The 18,382-nt window shown below is 56.7% G+C and overlaps 1 protein-coding gene across 8 annotated transcripts; it reads right to left on the bottom strand.

The window, feature by feature from the left end:
* Positions 1 to 40: 40 nt before the first annotated feature.
* On the bottom strand, positions 41 to 17,006 carry EXOC7 (exocyst complex component 7). Of its 8 annotated transcripts, XM_019466134.2 has the most exons (21): positions 16,875 to 17,006; positions 16,615 to 16,680; positions 15,324 to 15,508; positions 15,028 to 15,133; positions 12,652 to 12,874; positions 10,160 to 10,327; positions 7,651 to 7,743; positions 6,665 to 6,733; positions 5,605 to 5,750; positions 5,186 to 5,338; positions 4,837 to 4,935; positions 4,463 to 4,525; positions 4,139 to 4,205; positions 3,434 to 3,472; positions 2,666 to 2,731; positions 2,253 to 2,373; positions 1,926 to 2,021; positions 948 to 1,011; positions 698 to 739; positions 456 to 589; positions 41 to 215 (listed from the first exon to the last, which is right to left on the bottom strand). In XM_019466134.2, the coding sequence occupies exons 1-21, from the start codon at positions 16,932 to 16,934 to the stop codon at positions 113 to 115; spliced, it is 2,163 nt and encodes a 720-aa protein (XP_019321679.1). In that variant the 5' UTR covers positions 16,935 to 17,006; the 3' UTR covers positions 41 to 112. The 8 variants fall into 8 exon arrangements, with proteins under 8 accessions (XP_019321679.1, XP_019321680.1, XP_019321681.1 ...); XM_019466135.2 differs by lacking the exon at positions 3,434 to 3,472; XM_019466136.2 differs by lacking the exon at positions 6,665 to 6,733.
* Positions 17,007 to 18,382: the final 1,376 nt, after the last annotated feature.

The following is an 18,382-nucleotide window of genomic DNA, read 5'->3' as shown; positions in this document are numbered from 1 at the left end:
GCCCCTGGCCCCAAGGATGTCAAACTCACCAGGCCCAGAGGCAAGTTAACACTGGTTTATCTGTCCAATAACATGGCTGACCTGGCAGAGCCAGGCAGGAGCAGTAGCAGGCTCAGGCAGAGGTGTCAAAGAGGCGCTCGATCATGTCGCCCACCTGTTCCACGCGGTACTTGATGTACTTCTCAGGGTTCTTGGTGAAGGGCACGCTGCCATACCTGACCAGGCACTGAGGTCAGGAGGCAGGCTGGCAACCCCCCAGGTCGGTCTCAACCTAAGGCACTCCTGACAGGGCGCCCCTGAGTGACGTCCCCGTCTGCCCCCCCAGCAAAGCCCAGGGCGCCGGCTCTGCCACCCACACCCCCCAGCCCCTCCGTGGTTTTTTGGAAGGAGAACAGAGACCCAGTGAGGGGGAGCGAGGGGCGTAGGGCTGGGAAGGTGGGGACCGGAGGGCTCACCTGTGCAGAAAGGCCCCATAGGTCTCCCTGACGATGTTTTTCTGAGCTTGGCGAATCTTGTCTCTCTGCTCCGTGTCAGGAATAGCCCAGGCCTTCTGGATTTTGCACAATTCTTCAAGGCCATCGTTGAAGCCCTGGCCAGCAAAAAGGTGGAAATAGAAGCGACCCAAACACAAAGACTCTGGGTCTGTGTCCCTGCCACAGCAGCGGGAAGCAGTGGAGGGGGGAGGACCCCAGCTCACCTTGAACCGCTCCTTGATCATCTGCCGCTCCTTGTCCCTCAGCTGGGGGTGGCGAGAGAGGGCAGAGAAAGCGTCCCTCAGAGCAGAGCCGCCCTGCCACTGGCTCCTTCCCCAGACACCTGAGCCTGGCCCTTTCTCCCGTTGCCCTTTGCTCGTCCCGGCGGGATGCTTGTCCATTTTTCGCCCAGAGACGTGACAACAAGTATCACATCTGCTGGACAACCCTTCCCAGCCCGGGCTTTCCACCCACCTTGACTCCTGGTTGGAATACAGGTAGATTCTTCTCAGCGATGTAGTCAGTCACCTTTAACCAGCTGCCAGGAGGGGAGAGAAGCAGAGGGCAGAGAAGGGACAGCTTCAGGCTGCTGCTGCTTCCCAGGGGCTGGTGTGGGGTGTGTGTGTGTGTGTGTGTGTGTGTGTGTGTGTGTGTGTTTAATGTTCATTCATATTTGAGAGAGAGAGAGTGTAAGCTGTCAGCACAGAGTCTGAGGCAGGGCTTGAACCCACGAGCCGTAAAATCATGACCCGAGCCGAAGTTGGATGCTTAACTGACTGAGCCACCCAGGCGCCCCTGGTTTGTTTTGTTTTTTAAATCTCTTGATCTACTGAGTGAGGGAGAGGTCAGCAATCAACTGGGGTCGCAACTAAGCAGAACACAACTGAGATTTTTCCTTGGAAAAAGAAAACGTTCAAGCTGCTTGCTTTTAAGAACAAGAAACGGAATTCAATACGTTGAACAGATACAACCAGCTACGCTCACATCGATTTCACGGAGCATAAGGGTGGAGAAGCAGATGAGAAAGAAAGGAGGAAGCAGAGGACAAAGGAAGGAGGGAGACCGCTCACGGAAAGAAACACGCAAAAGGAGACCCGCAAACCCAAGAGGAGCAGGGGGAAGGAGCGGAAGGGGTGCCGCAGAGCGAGGCTCTGCCCGTTCAAGAGCTCTCGCAAACTCGCTCTTTGCCTGGCCTCACATCCCCTTTCGATCCTTCTTAGCCTGCAGCCCTGGCAGGCCACCCTCCGGGGAGGCTGGCCACAGCAGCCCCGAGGACAAGGGCTGCGGTAGGGGAGGCGGCTTCCCTCTCCACCCTGCCAGTGTGGTTCAATAGCAAGCGGCGGACTGGGACTGGGTCCACAGGGGAGCGTGTCCCCGTGCCTGACCCCACTCCGCCTGGAGCTCGGATAGGAAGAGGGGGTGAGGGGAGGGCGTTGGGGGGGGGGGGCCCACCTGCGCTGGTAGGTCTGGATCTGCTGCTCGATGTGCTCCCGGTAGGAGCGCTCGGCAGTCTTCTGGGTCACGGCCACCAGCTGGATCAGCTCGGATCTGGGGCAGGAGCAGGGAGAGAGCAGAGGGGACGGGATCGGCTCTCAGGGCCCAAAGGTGGCCGGCCTCCGCGGCAGCACCGGTGGGGCGTGTCTCACACCACTCCAGGTCCTGGGGCCACAAGGGGTAAGGCCCTGCCTCCCTGCCTGTCCAGGCAGAGGGCACAGGCTGCCCCGCGAGGGTGGGCAGGGGACCGGGGAGAGATATACACCGGCACCTGCCGCCACTCACTTCTCCAGGGCCTTGAGGATGTAGTTGTAGTTGTTGTGCAGGAAGATGGCGCTCAGAGCCGGGTCCTCATACACCTTGGACTTGCTCAGCAAGTTCAACTGCAGGTTGCCCAGGACTTTACCTGCACAGGGAAGGACGTGGCTACATCCACCATGGCAGTCTGACCAAAACGACCCAAACCCTGGGCCGCGAACCGGCTCCTACCCCTCGTCCTTGTCCCTCCCAACTTGACTCCACAAGCATCGGGGGCCCCCTGCCCGCCCGGCCCCTCTGCCCCTAAATCGGAGGTTGGGTTACGATCCCAAAGGCCAAGGGTGCCCAGGAGTGGACCGGCAGTAGCAGGAGAGCACGAAAGGAGGAAGAGGCGGTGGATATGGGGGCGGGGGGCTCCTGGCCGGCCAGACCGCACTCACAGATATACGTGCTCAGCAGGCGCTTGCTGAACTCAGAGCTGTAGCTGGTGGCTGAGGAACTGGTCTCTGGGAGAGGAGAAGGGCAGTTACTGCACTGGTGGCAGCAGCCAGGACCCTCTCCGGCCTTCCCTTGGCCCCAGGAGCCACTGTGGAAACCCTGGGAGGGGCCCCGAGCCTTCCTCGGGTAGACTGGGTGTGGAGGAGCTCGGGGCAGATCTGGGTGTCTGCGCAGCCGCCGGGCTCCCGCCTGCTGTAGGGAGCCCTCCCTCAGACTCTTCCTGGAGCCCAGGGCCAGCCCCTCTGCGGTGACAGGGTGGCATGGTGAGCGAGCTGGACTGTGATCAACAGGAAGGCTGGCAGGACAAGAGTGGGACACCCCGTGCCCCCCCCAGCCCTGACTCATGCTGGGTGCTGTCTACAAAGCCCACCTATCCCATTTGTGGGCTCCCCACGGCCTCTGCCCCTTCTCCCCCACTTCCCACAACCCCCTCTACCCGGCCCCTCTGAACAAGCAGAAGGCCAAGGGGGAGGGGGGGTGGACAGGGAGGGAGGGGGCGCACAGGTGGTGGGCTAGCCTGGAGGGGGCACTCAGGGTGTCACTTGAATAAGCTCAGGGACAGAAAGTGGCCCTGTGGGGAGCTGAGACCATTAGGAGTGCCCCGAAGACACCCATGTCCCCTCCGACCCCCGCTCCCCAGTAGGTCCTGAGTCTGTCCAGGGGCCTCTGTCCCCCATGGGGCTACACAGGGGCAGGATGGTGCTGCTTACCTCGGGGGTCTAAAGGAATATTGTATGTGTCCCCGAGAACTACGGAGTGAAAGGCAGTGCACTCAGAGGGGGAGGGGGAGAGACAAAGAAGGAAGAAAGACGCAAAGTGCAAACACAGGTTAGAAACCATGTCCCCAAATCAAGCAGCCCCTCCCCATGACAGCCAGAACACAGACACTGGACCCCTGAAGGCAAGGGAGCATGCAGCGAAGTGGGGGTCCGGAGAACCGCAGGCCAGAGGCCGCTCCTGGCTCCTCGCCCCGAAAACGGACAGAGGGGGAGGGCCCGGTGGCCCCAACACATCGGGTTCGTTCTTGGTGCTCGGAAATGCCAACCTCCCCAGCTCCAGTGCCAGGGCAGTGATCAGCGGGTAGACGCCAGGCCGGCCCTGAGACGCCAGCCCACAGAACGGTCAGCTGTGTGGGACTAACTGGGAGGACAGGCGAACACAAAAGCAGGTGGAGAAATGCGGAAGGAGGGGCGAGCCAGGCAGGGCATCTCCGACCCAGGGAGTGCCACTCTCCAGAGCCAGGAGGGCAGAAGGAGCAAGAAGGGAGGGAGGCTGGGACAGGAAAGGCACAGTCAAACCCCACTCCACAGGGCTGGAGGAAATCTCTTTCGGAGGTGGCCGGTAACCCCCGTGTTTCCAGACAGAGGGAGGAGTGGGGTATGGGGTAGGGGGCCCCACTGGGAGGTACCGAGTACCTTGGGAGGCCAGCATGGCACCAGCCGTCTCCTGGAAGTCCAGGAGCTGCTGTAGGAAGAGGATGGCCTGTTTGGGGAGGAAAGAAGGTCAAGGGCAGGACCTAAAGGTCAGATTACCTCCCAAACGCATCCCCTCTGACCATTCCAGGGCAAATGCAGGGCCAGGGGTCTGCCCAGGGAATAGGGTGGTCGCAAGCCTCCTGCCCTGAATGAACTAGTCTACTGGAGACGCCAAGTACTTTGCCATGCATCCTGCCACCAGCATGCAGCTCTGGGCCACCCTAGGCCCCCTTCCCTCTCCAGGCGACCCGGGGCAGCACCTACGTTGCTCGTGAGCTCATGCACGGTGCCATCCTTGGGCATGTTGTATTCCTTGTCCGGGTCATTCTGTGGAAAAAACAGCCCAACTTCCAGAACCTGCTCCCAAGGCCTCGCCCCCCACCCCCAACCCCGCCCCCAGGCCCCAGGCGGCCCGCTCTTGGTGCCACCTCCTGGCAGACAGGTGTCAGGACACCCGTCAGACACAAAGGCGAGCAAGATGGGACAGGACAAGTGGGGCAGGAGCTTCACCCCTTGGGGGCTCAGGAGCCCCCTGGGAAAGAAAGGGAGGCCAGTGGGTGCTGACAGGAAGCAGGCCCCTGGTGGCCCTGCCCACAGCCCCTAGGGCAGAGGCAGCAGCAGCGGAGAGCAGAGAGCACCTTGATGTTGTCAGCAAAGTCTTCCAGTGCCTTGGCTCCGACGGTCTCCATGGAGGTGATGAGGCCGGCCAGCTTATTCTTGGTGCTGGCGGCCGTTCCCTAAGGACGCAAACACAGAGCAGTGGAACCCAGCTCCTTGCCAGCTGTTTCCCTGCCCCTCACCCCAGGGCCTCCCCTCTTGTCCGGTCACCCCGTGAGTGTCTCCATGTGCCCAGGGCCCCTCTGAAGCTGCTTCCGCTCACCCTGCGAGCAGAGGTGTTAGGGCGGAGAAGGCGGCTCCCTCGGGAGACTGCGCCAGGCGGCAGGATCCCTCCTCCCCATGTCCCCAGGGGGTTTCCTACCCGCATACCTGGAGCACTTGGTCAAACTCGGGCTTGGTCTGCTTGAGGTGCCGCAGGATGGGGAAGACGGTGAGCACGGCAGAGAAGTCGTGCCGGATGATGGCTTTCCGGGCAGCAGACACGATGTTCTCTCCTTCCAGCATCAGCCCATCCAGCGCATCCTGAGAGAGTGGGGCGAGGGCACAGCTCACAGAGGCGCAGGGAGGTGAGAGCTGGCTCCCAGGGGTGGTAAGGGCTCCCGGAGGGCGGTGGGGGAAGACGGCATGCCCCGCAGAGGCAGCCGGCAATGGGGAGGCGCCCCAGACGCGGTGGTGGCTACGATGAAGGCTACGGACGACAGATCTGGCCCAAACTCAAGCTTCTGCAGCGACAGCTTTTGCTGGGGCATCTGGTCAGGCCCCGGGAGCAGGGTGGGGCGGGGCAGGACCTGGATCAGGGAGTCAAAGGTCTTTTTCTGATGGTGCTCGGGGATGATGTCCATCAGCAGCTGGTACTCGCTCTGGGCCAGCTTGACGAAGGCGCTGACGCAGTGAATGTAGGCGTCGGTCTCCACGTCCAGCGTGTCGTCTCTCCCTGGGGGGACAGCAGTGCCCCTGAGCGGCTGGTCTGGAGGCAGCCATTCTCCCTGCGGGGCATGGGGGCGGGGGGGGGAATGGGTCTCCCCAGCTCCTGGCCTGTAGCCCAGGCCAGCAGCACATGGGAAGGAGGTAGACCGTTCTGGCAGAAAGCTGAGAGGGCTCCAGCGGGCCTGATCGGTTCAAGGGGAAAAACGGGGCTGAATCCAGCCTTTGTCCTGGCTCCACTTTCAGCTCTGCCGGACAGTGTTTATGTCCCAGAGCATCAGGTACTAGAGGTGGGATGCAGAGGCAAGAGCCCTAAATCAGCTTCCTGGCTAAGGTACACCTGACCCCAGGACTGAGGACGGTACTAGAAAGAAGTCAGCCAGGGTGGGTGAGCAGCAGTGCCCGCCCGTCTGAGAAAATGCTGGGCCGCTGAAGGCAGTTATCAGCCCAGCCAGACCTTCTGGAATGTCTCAGGCAGCGGTGGGCCATGGGCTATGAGACTAGCCGGCATGGGGTCAACCTTTGAGAAAAGGCGATGTGAGTCCCAGAAAGGGAGGGCTCCCTGCCGGTCAGCTGCCCCAGGAGGAGACCCGGCCCCGCTATTGGAGGCTGGGACAGGGGCACCTGCAGGCAGCCTGGTCCTATCAGCAAACGAACGGGCTCCGAGTCAGAGCTTTGGAGCTGTTGCTGGAGTCAGATGTCAGGGCTCCCTGCCCTGCGGGGAGCCACCTTCCAAGTAGCAGCAACTTCTCCCCTTGGCCCAGGCCCTGAGAGCCAGGCATGCACTCCCGTCTGGAGAGAGGCAAGGAGACCTAGTGCCCAAAAGACAGACTTGAGAGAGAGAGAGAGAGAGGCAGATAGGCCTGGCTCATCCTCAGAGCAGAGCCCTCCTCGGCTGCCCTCGGGCTGGGCTGCAGTACTCACCAGCCAGCGGCCCGTGCTTGTCGTTCAGGGCCTCCGACAGGTGCTTAACTCGGAAATCATGCTCGTGACCTAGCGAGATGTCGGCCGCACAGACGCGAGCAGCGTTTATCCGGGGGCCGGGTGGGCTGCCCCTCGGGGCCAGGGAAGAAGCCCTCCATCTCCCGGGTGGGGTGTGAGATGGGGCGCAGGGGAAGGGGCGCCGGAGTGGGCTCTGAGCCCCTCCTCTGCCTGGGACCACGTTGGGAACAGCCGTTTCAAGCCTGACTTGCAGTGCCCCAGACAGTCCTTGAGAGCTGCTTCTCCAAGCCCTGAGGCCAGAGAAAGCCTACGGGACCACCAAGCTCTGAAGAGCTTCTGACAGCTGCAGAGGGTCTGATGCTTGGCCCCAGGGGGTTTATCGACCTCACCCTATCAGGGAGAGAGACTCGGCTAGAGAAATGTCACTGCTGCGTGAATGGGCCAGTCTTCTTTTGTTTCCCAGGGTTATTCTTTCAAAGGAGGGTCAGGTCCACCAGGGCAGGGCTGTCTTTCCTCTGACAGGAGACAAGGAGGGACATGACCTACAGGCTGCCCATCCCCCTTGTGGCTCTCACTCCACTTTCTAAAGCTGGGGAAGGAGGGGGTGGCCCGGAGGCCTAGGCCAGCTTGGTCCTGCCACTGCTGGTCTGAGCGTGAAAGGGCTGCCCATGACAAAGAACTTACTCTGAGTTCAAATAGGAGACAAGGACAGAGACAGGGAGGGGAGGGAGTAGGAAGCCTCAGGGAGGGCAGAGCTGCCGGCAGCCAGACAGGACCAGGCCGAGGCCGTGAAAGCTGCCCCTGTGCCAGTTGGAACGAGTGGCACCAGGGACTTGCTGTTCCCGCCCCCTGCTTCCCTCTCCAGGACTCTCCCTCGGCCCTCCTGGGGGCTTGGAGGCTCTGCCCTGCCACGAGAGTGGACACATGGTGGAGGAGGAGGGAACAGGAGAGGAACACAGAGTGATTACCTTCCAGAGGAATGAGGTTAGAGCCCCCCTTTTTCCCATCTAGACCATGCTGGGAATACTGTTTCAGAAGGTTCTGAGCCTTACGGATCGTCCCTGTCACCAGAGCCACACAGAGAGGAGATAAGAGGACCTAGGAAATGAGTGAGAGAAAACAGCAGCGGCCCTCCACCTGCCCCCCGCCCTGAGCCCCACACCCGGACCCCCCGACAGTGAGCATGCCCACACGCCATCTCTCCAGCAGGCCCCTTCCCAGGACCACCGGAGACGCTGCAGATGGGCAGGAAGGAACAGACACGGGTCGCTCTCCACACGGGGCTCCTGATTCTGCTACTGACCCTCATCGAGTGCTTTTTAGAAAGTGCAGCGGGTGAAGGAGAGGAGATGGGCAAAGATCCATCAGGGGAAGCCAAAAATAAAAAACACTATTGAGTGGCATTTAAGTCAGAATAAACCAGGGCTCAGGACGGAGGAGTTGGTGACAAGGCTCTCACACCCAGGTTGGCAAAGCCTGGAGACCCCTGGAGGCCAGCAGGCCCAAGGCCCGGCCTGAAACCCCAGGCAGAGTCCCCGGCCCCAGGCATGCTCAGTGTTGGGATGTGGCTAAACAGAGGTCAACAGAAAACAGAACCCGGGAGTTGGTGAGACAGCACTGAGCTTCCTGGGACAGCAATGCCCAAGACGGAAGGCTTGGAGACCCTGAGGCAGCCTGGCCCCGTGCACCAAAGCCACCTGAACCCCCAAAGCAATGGGAAAAAAACTCAGAAGCTAGGATGGGGGGGGGGGGGGCGGTTAACAGAAGCCATGGCACAGAGCCAGAGGGAGGGCAGTAGAAAGGGTGCATGCTCTCGGCATGGGGGAAAAAAACAACAGTTAGTATCACAAGTGAAAACAACAACGAAAACAAAACTGCAGTGCCTACAGCCTCCAGGGTCAGCCACCTCTGCGGGAATGAGACATCTCAGGGCAGAAAATGCGGGCAAATGAAATAGCTTTTAAAATGGACGAGGACAGCTGCCTCGATAATGAAATGCACTGGGAGGGGGGACGAGGTCCTCGTAGCTAACTCTGGTCCATGTTCCCTGGAGACTCCTGTGTCCCCCCCCCCACCCCCTCCCATGTCTCTGAACAGAGTGAGGCGGCTTGGGTCCTGGCAGCCCCCTCCCCAAAAAAGCTGGGGGAAAAGGAGCCAGGTCTGGAGTGGCTCATTTCTTTCTGTTTGTACCACATCACAATTAGCTAACTAATGACCAGGTTCAGGGCCTCAGCTCAGCATCTGTCTCCCTGTGCTCTCCCCATTCGGCAAGCGGTCCTGCTAATGAGCGAATCAGATTCCTGCCCCACAACAGACCAGGAACAGATGGGCTTGCAGACAGGCCTCGAGGAGCCTAGATAGCATGCTGCCATGGGTGTGGACGGGGGACGCTGATCGGGCAGCCGCCAAACCCATCAGGCACCCAATTACCACAGAGACGCTGAGCCTGGTATTAAATTATCGACCAACTGAGGCCTCCCTGCTCCTCTCCTCTGAGCCAGGAACTGACGTCCCAGAGGCCCGATTCCCTAGTTTCCAACATGGGTCCTAACCTACTGGCGGCTGACAAGTCTGGAAACCCCACAGCAACTGCAGGGATCCTCACAGCCAGAGTTTGCTTCTGGGGCCCATAAGCCAAGGACAGATTAGGCCCACTGTGAGCCCCGGCATGGCCAGCCAGCACTCTTGGGCCACTGCAGACCGGGTCCCGGGGCCCCCCCGACGTGGGCCTGTCAGAGAAGAGACAGGGGAAGAGAGCACAGACTGGCCGAGGCAGGCAGCCTCAGAGCCTCGAGGCCCCTGCCCAACCCACAAAGGCACGGGGATAGATTGAATGTGTGCAGGCAGCTGCAGCCCAGCGGGCTGGCTTAGCACAGTCACTGTTTGGAGCCGGTTTTCTAGGTGACCGCCGGGACAGTCACCCTGGAGGGGAGAAGGCGGCACACTTCCTGCCGGGGCCACCAGGCCCAGCTTCCCCAGCCCTCTGCTCACTTGGGCCCTGAGGGGCATGGGCAGGTTGGGAAGGAACGCCCTACAAACAGCCTGCTGTCACGAGGGGGGGGGGTCCCCCAAGTCCCCCAGGCCACACAGGGCACGTGCCTGCCGCCGCAGCTCGGCAGTGTGGGCTAAGGTGGAAGAGGCCCCTGGTTTCACGAGCTTTCTCTCCCTGGTGCTGGTCACGGCAGCCCCTCGCCCTGCGATATCCTAGCCTCTCTTTCAGCCGAGGGCTGCAGCTCTCGGCCGCCTGACACAGCCAGGCTTGCCAAGCTGCGGCTGGCACGTGGGGACGTTTCACCTGGAGCACGGAGCCTTGGTGGACGGGGCTCGCTAGGTGGGCAGACACCTGCTCTCTGCCCTGGGTACCCACGGTCAGGGGTCACCGTGAAGACAGGCTCTGGAGGACCAACACTGCTAACCCCAGGGCGGCCGAAAGCAAGGCAGGTCCCACGCAGCCTTCTGGCTGGGGCGGGGGCTCACCTGGCCTCTTGGTGGGCTTCTTGGTGGGCGTGTCTTTCCTCTTGTTGGGGATAGCAGGGGAGTAGGGCACCCCAGAGGAACAACTGCTCTTCCGGAAGTGTTCCTTCAGGCCCTTGAGGGAGCGGTCTAGCTGGCTGGAGCGAATCTGGTAGTAGACATTCATGAAATCTGGGGAGAGACGGGGTGACAGCGCTGTGGCAGGTCCCTGCCTCTGCCCTGCCATGGGACCCTCTCTCCCCACCCCATGCAACGTGCAGGGCAGCAACAGAGTCCACTGTTTCTGCCCGCTAACCCGTTTGTAGCACCTGCTGTGGCTCCCAGCCACCCACATAGCCTGATCCCAAATCAGCCTGTCTTTTTTTTTTTTAACGTTTATTTATTCTTGAAGGAGAGAAAGACAGAGCGTGAGTGGGGGAGGGGCAGAGAGATTGGGAGACACAGAATCCAAAGCAGGCTCCAGGCTCCGAGCTGTCAGCACAGAGCCCGACGCGGGGCTCAAACTCACGAACCACGAGATTAAGACCTGAGCCGAAGTCGGACGCCCAGCCGACTGAGCCACCCAGGCACCCCATCAGGCGGTCTTTAAAAAAGGAAAATATCCCCCAGAAAGACGGATGATTACGTTTCAAAGCTACGTTTTTTTTTAGATAAAAAAATAGAAAACTAACATCCAGATTCACCTTGGTAAGGGGACAAAGGACGTGAGCAACTGACAGGAGGCAAAGAGACGACGGAATGTCTTGGTGAACGAAAAACACGCTCTATCTTTAGCTGGTAATGAGGTGCAAATTAAAAAAAAAAAAAAAGGACTGTGACAGCCCTGGATGAGATAAATGAAGTTAATGAAGACGAAAGAGCCATGGGACCGTCGTGGGACTGTCAAGTGGCCCCACTGACCTGGAGAGGAGCTCACAATGGCAGAAGGTTACAGATCTGTTTGGGCACTTCTACCCAATAATTGCGTCTCTGAGAAAACGCCCGAGAACTTCCCACGTGAGAAAAGCAATCCACACAAGTGTGCTCACTGCAGCGCTATTTATCGATACCAGAAAACGGGAACATCCAAAAACTCGAGTGAACAAGGAAACACGCTATGGTACATTTCAGCAGGTCCCGACAAATGGGTCACGAGGCCCGATGTAAAAAATGGGCCAAAGCACAGAGGCTCTGGCTGAAGGGTGCTGAGGGGTCTGGAGGCTACGCACTGGCCTCCCTCTTCTCCCCGGAGAGCCCCTAAAAGTGCCCCGCCGACCCCGAGGCCCCCCAAAGTGCAGCTTATGAGCCATGATGGGTTCACAAGGTAACCACCTGTAGCCCTGAGACCTGTCACCACGCAGTCCGTGAAGGAAGCAGAGGGTAACAGTAATGCACACTGACAGCGTGTGTGTATATGCTAACAAATAGAAGGAGGGCTTGGGGGGGCTAAAAAAACCTTAAAATTGAATATTCGTTGGAGTGTTTGTTTTCTAAAATTTTTGCTTGACTCAAGATTTTTTTTTTTTTTTTTTTTTTAATTCTAGGGCCGGCTAAAGAAATGATGTTACCACCATACCGCAGAACATATGCAACTGTTAAAAAGGACAAAGGCTTTCTGCACTACTTGAAGTCTTTGGGTGACCGGGGGCGCCTGGGTGGCTGAGTCAGTTAAACGTCCGACTTCGGCTCAGGTCGTGACCTTGCAGTTCACGGGTTCGAGCCTCGCATTGGGCTCTGCACCGACCGCGTGGTGGAGCCTGCCTCAGCTCCTGTCTCCCTCTCTCTCAAAAATAAATAAACATCGGGGCGCCTGGGTGGCGCAATCGGTTGAGTGTCCGACCCTTGGTTTCGGCTCAGGTCATGATCTCGCGGTTCATGAGCTCAAGTCCCGTGCGCCGACAGTGCAGACCCCGCTTGGGATTCTCTCCCTCTCTCTCTGCCCCTACACCACTTGCTCTCTCTCTCTCTCCGAATAAATAAGTAAACTTTAAATAAATAAATAAACAAACATCGAAGTCTTCATAACTAATCAAAAAAGTAAAGAAGTAGGTGATCAAGGTATATAAAGAAAAGCCTGAATTTGGCTACATTCACAACTTGACACGTAAACTGTAGATTATTGCTCATGTGTGATTTCCTACTGACCTCCTTTTTATTTATTTATTTTTTTTTATTTTTTATTTTTTTAAATTTTTTTCAACATTTTTTTTTATTTTATTTTTGGGACAGAGAGAGACAGAGCATGAACGGGGGAGGGGCAGAGAGAGAGGGAGACACAGAATCGGAAACAGGCTCCAGGCTCCGAGCCATCAGCCCAGAGCCTGACGCGGGGCTCAAACTCACGGACCGCGAGATCGTGACCTGGCTGAAGTCGGACGCTCAACCGACTGCGCCACCCAGGTGCCCCCTGACCTCCTTTTTATTAAAAAAAACAACAAAATCCAGATGGATTAAAGAAATAAACGGGGAAAAAAAAAATCCCACTCCGTCTGGCCTTGTCACCGGGGCCCTCTCACCTTGGTTGCGGCCGTATTCCACCAGCCAGCGGGAGATACGGATCACATCGTGGAGCACTCCCTCGGGCAGGTGCTCCAGGGGCACCTCCTCCTGGACCTCCAGCTCGTCCTCACCGCTGATCAGATCCAGGATGAGCACAGGGGAGACAACCTTACTGTGCCTGGTCATCAGGCTGCGGAACTCGGACTCCAGAGACTCCTTCCCCCGCTCAAACAGCAGTTTCTAGGGGGGACAAGGGAAGGAAGGAAGGGAGAGGGTTTGAGGCCGCTTCGGCATTCAGCTGGCCCCTCCTCTGCCTTCACTTCCTTTAACCCCGAGAAGAAAGAACCACGAAGCCCCCCTTGCTTATGTCTTTGCCTCGTGTTCTCTCAAAGTGTAATTTCACGGGTGAAACTCAAAGTTTTATAAGATGCAGGTGCTTCACAAATATTGGCTGACTGTTTTCTCACTGAGCCATTAATGTGTCCTCCTGTCAGAAAATGGTTTGCAGGGGCGCCTGGGTGGCTCAGCCGGTTAAGCATCCAACTCGGAATCTCGGCTCAGGTCATGATCTCATGGGTTCATGAGTTCGAGCCCTGCATCGGGCTACGCACTGTCAGTGCAGAGCCTGTTTGGGACTCTCTCTCCTCCCTCTCTCTTTGCCCCTCCCCCGCTTGCGTTCTCTCAGAATAATTAAAAAAAAAAAAAGAAGAAGAAGAAGAAGAAGAAAATGGTTTGCAAAAGAAAAAAATAGATCAATTGAACAATGTCAAACGAAAAACTTCTGGGCTGCAAAGGACACCATCAAAAAAGTGGAAAAACAGGGGTGCCTGGGTGGCTCAGTCGGTTGGGCGTCCGACTTCAGCTCAGGTCATGATCTCACGGTCTGTGAGTTCGAGCCCCGCATCGGGCTCTGAGCTGACAGCTCAGAGCCTGGAGCCTGCTTCCGATTCTGTGTCTCCCTCTCTCTCTGCCCCTCCCCTGCTCATGCTCTGTCTCTCTCTGTCTCAAAAATAAATAAATGTTAAAAAAATTAAAAAAAAAAAGTGGAAAAACAACCCACAGGATGAGAGAAAACATCTGCAAATTATATATCTGATAAGGAACAGATATCCAGAACATCCAAGAGAAGAGAAAACATGTGTCTACACAAAGAGTGTACATGAGGGTTCACAGCAATGCTACTCATAATAGCCAAAAAATGGAGAGAGTCCATCAAGTGGCGAACGGAGAACCAGAATGTGGGCCATCCACACCATTCGGTATTATTCAGCCATACCCAGGACTGAACACTGACATACAACACTATGTGCATGAACCTTGAAAACATTATGCTAAGTGAAAGGCAGACACGAAAGGTCACATATTATATGACCCTATTCACATCAGAAGCCTGGAAGAGACAGAAAGAGAGCACAGACCAGCGACTCGCAGAAGCTGGGTGAACGGGAAGAGGGGTGGAGGGGCATGGCCGCCAGTGGGTTCGGGGTTCCTGTTCGGGTGATCAAAGTGTTCTCAAATCGGTCCCAGGGACGTCGTGCAACTCTGTGATTATACTAGAACCAGTGAACTGCATACTTTAAGTGAGCAAACGTTATGGTATGTGAACTGTATCTCAATAAAGATGTTTCAAAAACGAGAGAGGAGGGGCACCTGGGTGGCTCAGTCGGGTGGGCATCCGACTTTGGCTCAGGTCATAATCTCGCGGTTCGTGGGTTCGAGCCCTGCATCGGGCTCTGTGCTGACAGCTCAGAGCCTGGAGCCTGCTTCGGATTCTGTGTCTCCCTCTCTCTCTCTGCCCTTCCCCTGCTCATGCTCTGTCTCTCTCTCAAAAATAAGAAACATTAAAAAAAAATTTAATGGCAAATTTTATATTATGTTTTTTTTTTTTTTTTTTTTTTACCATAGCAGAAAAAACACAAATGCACGTATAGAGATCAAATGTTAAATTTATGGGGCGCCTGGGTGGCTCTGTTGGTTGAACACCCGACTCTTGATTTTGGCTCAGGTCATGATCCCAAGGTCGTGGGATCGAGCCCTGCATTGGGCTCCTTGCTGAGCACGGAGCCTGCTTAAGATTCTCTCTCCCCCTCTCCTCCCCCTCTCCCCAACTTGCGTTTGTGCACTCTCTCTCTCTAATAAAAAAATAATTATAAGAATAAAAAATATTTATATTTGATATGTAATTTATAGTTCAGTCAAATTATAAAAACGTACTAAAAATGTGTTATCTATAATTCCTGAGGCAGAAATCTTAATGCCTACAGTATGCATATTGTATTACCTACTAGTGTTTCTTCCATATGTTCTCTTTTAAGCTGGTCCAGTGTCCCTCATGAGACCAGGACAGGGGCTGGTGTCCCCAAACCTCCCACCTTAGCCCGCGGGCCCCTCACCACTTTGTTGAGCTCTGGGCTGTCTGGGCTATTGTCCTGGAAATACTCCACCGCCTTCTGAATCTTGGCCATGCTCCCCAGATACTCTTCCAGCCTGCCTGTGGGGCTGTGAAGGAGACGAGGTGCATTAGCTTGGGCAGTGGAAGATGAAAAGGAACGACCATGTGAATGGTATTTGGAAGAGAAGAGAATTAGCACAGAGAATTCTAGGCTCAAATATTCAAGCCCTCCTTTCTAAAGCCTAGGGTCACTGGCCCAAGAGGTGTTAGCCATGTGACCCTCTGGCCCTAGCTCACCCCTCCCTGATGATTTTCTCAGTGTCACTGGCCACATGGTAGTAGCTGATGACGTGGTCCAGGCAGGATAGAGTCTTCTCAACATTCTCCTGCAGCCGCTGCAGGTTCTCTGTCTGCTTGTGCACAGGGATGATGGAATTCTCCAGCTTCATAAGGCGGCTCTCAAAGGAGGAGAGGATAGACACCTGCGGAGGGCAGCCCAGTCTCAGGACTCAGGGTTGTCCCCGGACTGCTTCTACCCACCCACGGGGTCTTTGGCATTTGCTGCCTTTTCTCTGGCTTTCTAGATAATAAAGTCCATGAGGGAAGGGAGAGGGCGTACTTGTTCACCACTGTACCCCCAGCACCCCCCATGTGCAGAGCACAGAGGAAGCGGTCCAGATAAACTGGATGAAGTTTGATTTGAGGGCAGGCCAAGCATCAAATGAACTCCTTCTAAGGTAATCACCCCAGGATGGCTTCCCTTCCACCCTCTGAAGCCAAATCTCAATTTCACCTTCTCTCTGAAGCTTTCCTAGATTGAACGGGAAGTGGTTTCTTACAGAGTAGCCTCCAATGCATTGCTCGTACCTTCAAAACCCTCTCTCTCTAAGGGTGAATCTCATTAAATAAGGACTAGAACTTTATGATTGTGTTACTTAACACATACCCAAGTTTGTATCTACTCAATTTGAGCTTTCCCAGTCTCTTCTAGAAATAAGGAAGGAAGCTCGTATTTGTTGAACACCTATTGTAGACCAGGTACTCTGCAAGATGCATTCCCATTGGCTCCTGTGACCTTCACAGCCACTTTGGGAGGCTGGCACCGTCTCTTAGTAGACGAGTTAACTAAAGGTCAGGAGCCACACACACATAAGACGATCGGTCTGATTTCAAATCTCCATCTACCCCTAAAGCCCTCTGAGGTGAAGGCTGAGTTTACTCTGCCTCAGGATCTCAGGCTAACCTGGTCCTCTGATCATCACTTGAATTGAGGATGACACAGGACCAGTACCCAGCCCACGTAAATCAGTCTCGCTAAATGACTGAGGAAGGGGGGAAGGAAGAATGGAGAACTTGGACAGAAAGCCGAAATCTGCGCCAGCAGGGGCTACGGCATCCCCAGTGAAGGGGCGGAAAAGGGGAAGACAGCTAGATAAGACACCCACACTGTTGCTACAGAAACCCTCACATTACCACCATCACCGCCCAGGCTCCAACCCCTGGCCTTCTGTACCGTTACCGCCAGGAAAAGGGCTCTCCCCCAGGGTCTGGAGACCTGTCTGGCCCTCCCACCCGAGGGGTTACTCACCATGTTCTTGGTGAGCTGGTCGCTCTTCTCCAGGCTGTCTCTGATGAAGGACAGCGTCTCTTCCTCCTGGGGGAAGCGGGGGGAGGACATCTCAAGAAGCCGGAGGCTAAAGCAGACCATCGCGTCCAACCTCACGGCCTCGCCCCCAACCCCTTCTCCTCGCAGGGTGTGCTCCCTCCTAGCCCTGTCTCCTCCCTGAGTAGAAGCTCTGGCCCGGATCTCGGCCCCTTCCCTCACCTGCTTCCCAGCCCCAGCCTCACCTGCTTCAGCTTGTCCTCGATCTCCCGCCGCCGGGCGGACGCCTCCTGCGGGGGGATCATCGCCTCGGCCCAGCAGCTCCCACTCCCTTGTGCAGGGCCTCTGCGAGCCTTCTCGGCTCCCGTCTGTGCCACACCCACTTCCGCCTTTGGTCCTTCCCCGGGGCGCGCTGGTGGTGCCATGTTGGGAGTGGCAGCCGGAACTGAGCTTGCGCGGAACTAAGTAATGCGCCGGGGCAGGTGGCCATCTTGGGTGTGGCAAGGGCAGGTTGCCTGCCATGTCCGAAAAGGTTCACGAGTGGCGTTGTATTGCGCGGCCGGCAGGACGGTGACAGCTCGTTTGCCGTCTTCGTATGAATGCTGACCCTTTGGACAAAGGCCGCTGGGGAAGACCACAAATTTGTTTCCCTAGATCGCATTTTGTGTCCAGGCACCGATATCGCGTTCCCCGCAGACCGCAGCACGAAGCGTGTCACACCGTAGGCCCCAATGTGTGGCCATTTAATGAACTAGGGGCTTGCGTAGTGGCTTCTATCTTCGTTCCTACAGTATGCAAACTTTATGGAGCAGGCCGTGTGTGCAAACCCCGGACTGGGAGCTGGGGACAGAGTGATCGCTCATGACCCGGGTGTCAGCCGTAACCATAATCCTGGCTTGTGTGGGGCCGGCCAAATTCCCGGGGCTGGCGGAGTCCTCGGAGCATCCATCCGGGGGCTTGGAGCTTGCGGTCCAAGCCGCACCCTACAGCAGCAGTTTTGGAGAGAGCTCTGGTTTTATTTGTTGGGGGCGAGGGGAGGGGGTTAGGGAGGAACCAGGCTGCGGGTAGAGAAGGGTCTTCTGCTGGGAGCTTACCTAGATCGGGAAAAGGTACAAGGGGGAAGGCTGAAAGATCCGAAACCTGCCTGAGGGATTGAGGCCCAGCATGTCAACTATTATCAGTTAGGGAAAGATGGGCGCCTGTCTGCAGGGATTCAGACCCACAGGGAGCATTTTTCACAGAGGCTTTGGGGCAATGAGATAAGGCTTGGAAGGCTGGCAGGGCCCCTTCTCCAGAGTTCCAAAACATCCTAGCTCCTCTGCCCAGAACTTCTACTAACCACAGCTGCAGGGGCCCTGCGTTCAAGGTCCCTGCAGAGCGCTGGATGTTCTGTATTCACAAGACTCAGCTCCTGCAAAACCTAATGTCACTCCTTCCTTCATCCCTTCCCTGCCCACCCTCCCCTAATCCTTGGGGAGGTAAATGGCTGTGTGGTTTTCCTGCGTTCCTCTACGGACTCAGCATCCAGGCAGAAGGGGACAGACAACAAGGCATGTACTGGTGGGTGAGAATATTTCAGGATACCAAGCCATAGCATCCCCAAGGTCACCCCAGGACCCACCACATCAAAGAGGAGGGAGGACAAGATGGGACCAAGAGCCCAGAGAGGGATTGGGCAGCACTTCCACTGGGGCAGGAGGACAGTTACAAAAGTGGCATTGAAGGAAATCTCCATGAAGCACAGCCCCCTTGC

This window comes from Panthera pardus, unplaced genomic scaffold, assembly GCF_024362965.1.
Source record: "Panthera pardus isolate Hobbes unplaced genomic scaffold, ASM2436296v1 HiC_scaffold_3, whole genome shotgun sequence".
NCBI lineage: Eukaryota > Metazoa > Chordata > Mammalia > Carnivora > Felidae > Panthera > Panthera pardus.
Note: the sequence above shows the minus strand (reverse complement) of the source record. Positions and strands in the feature narration are given on the sequence as shown.

Bases quoted from the DNA above. Each gene is read 5' to 3' on its own strand.
- EXOC7 (XM_019466134.2), bottom strand. From the start codon at position 16,934: ATGATCCCCCCGCAGGAGGCGTCCGCCCGGCGGCGGGAGATCGAGGAC. The intron at 740-947 runs GTGGGTGGAAAG...CGCCACCCCCAG, and splicing joins TATTCCAACCAGGAGTCAAG to CTGAGGGACAAGGAGCGGCA. The intron at 216-455 runs GTGAGCCCTCCG...GTGCCTGGTCAG, and splicing joins TATGGGGCCTTTCTGCACAG to GTATGGCAGCGTGCCCTTCA.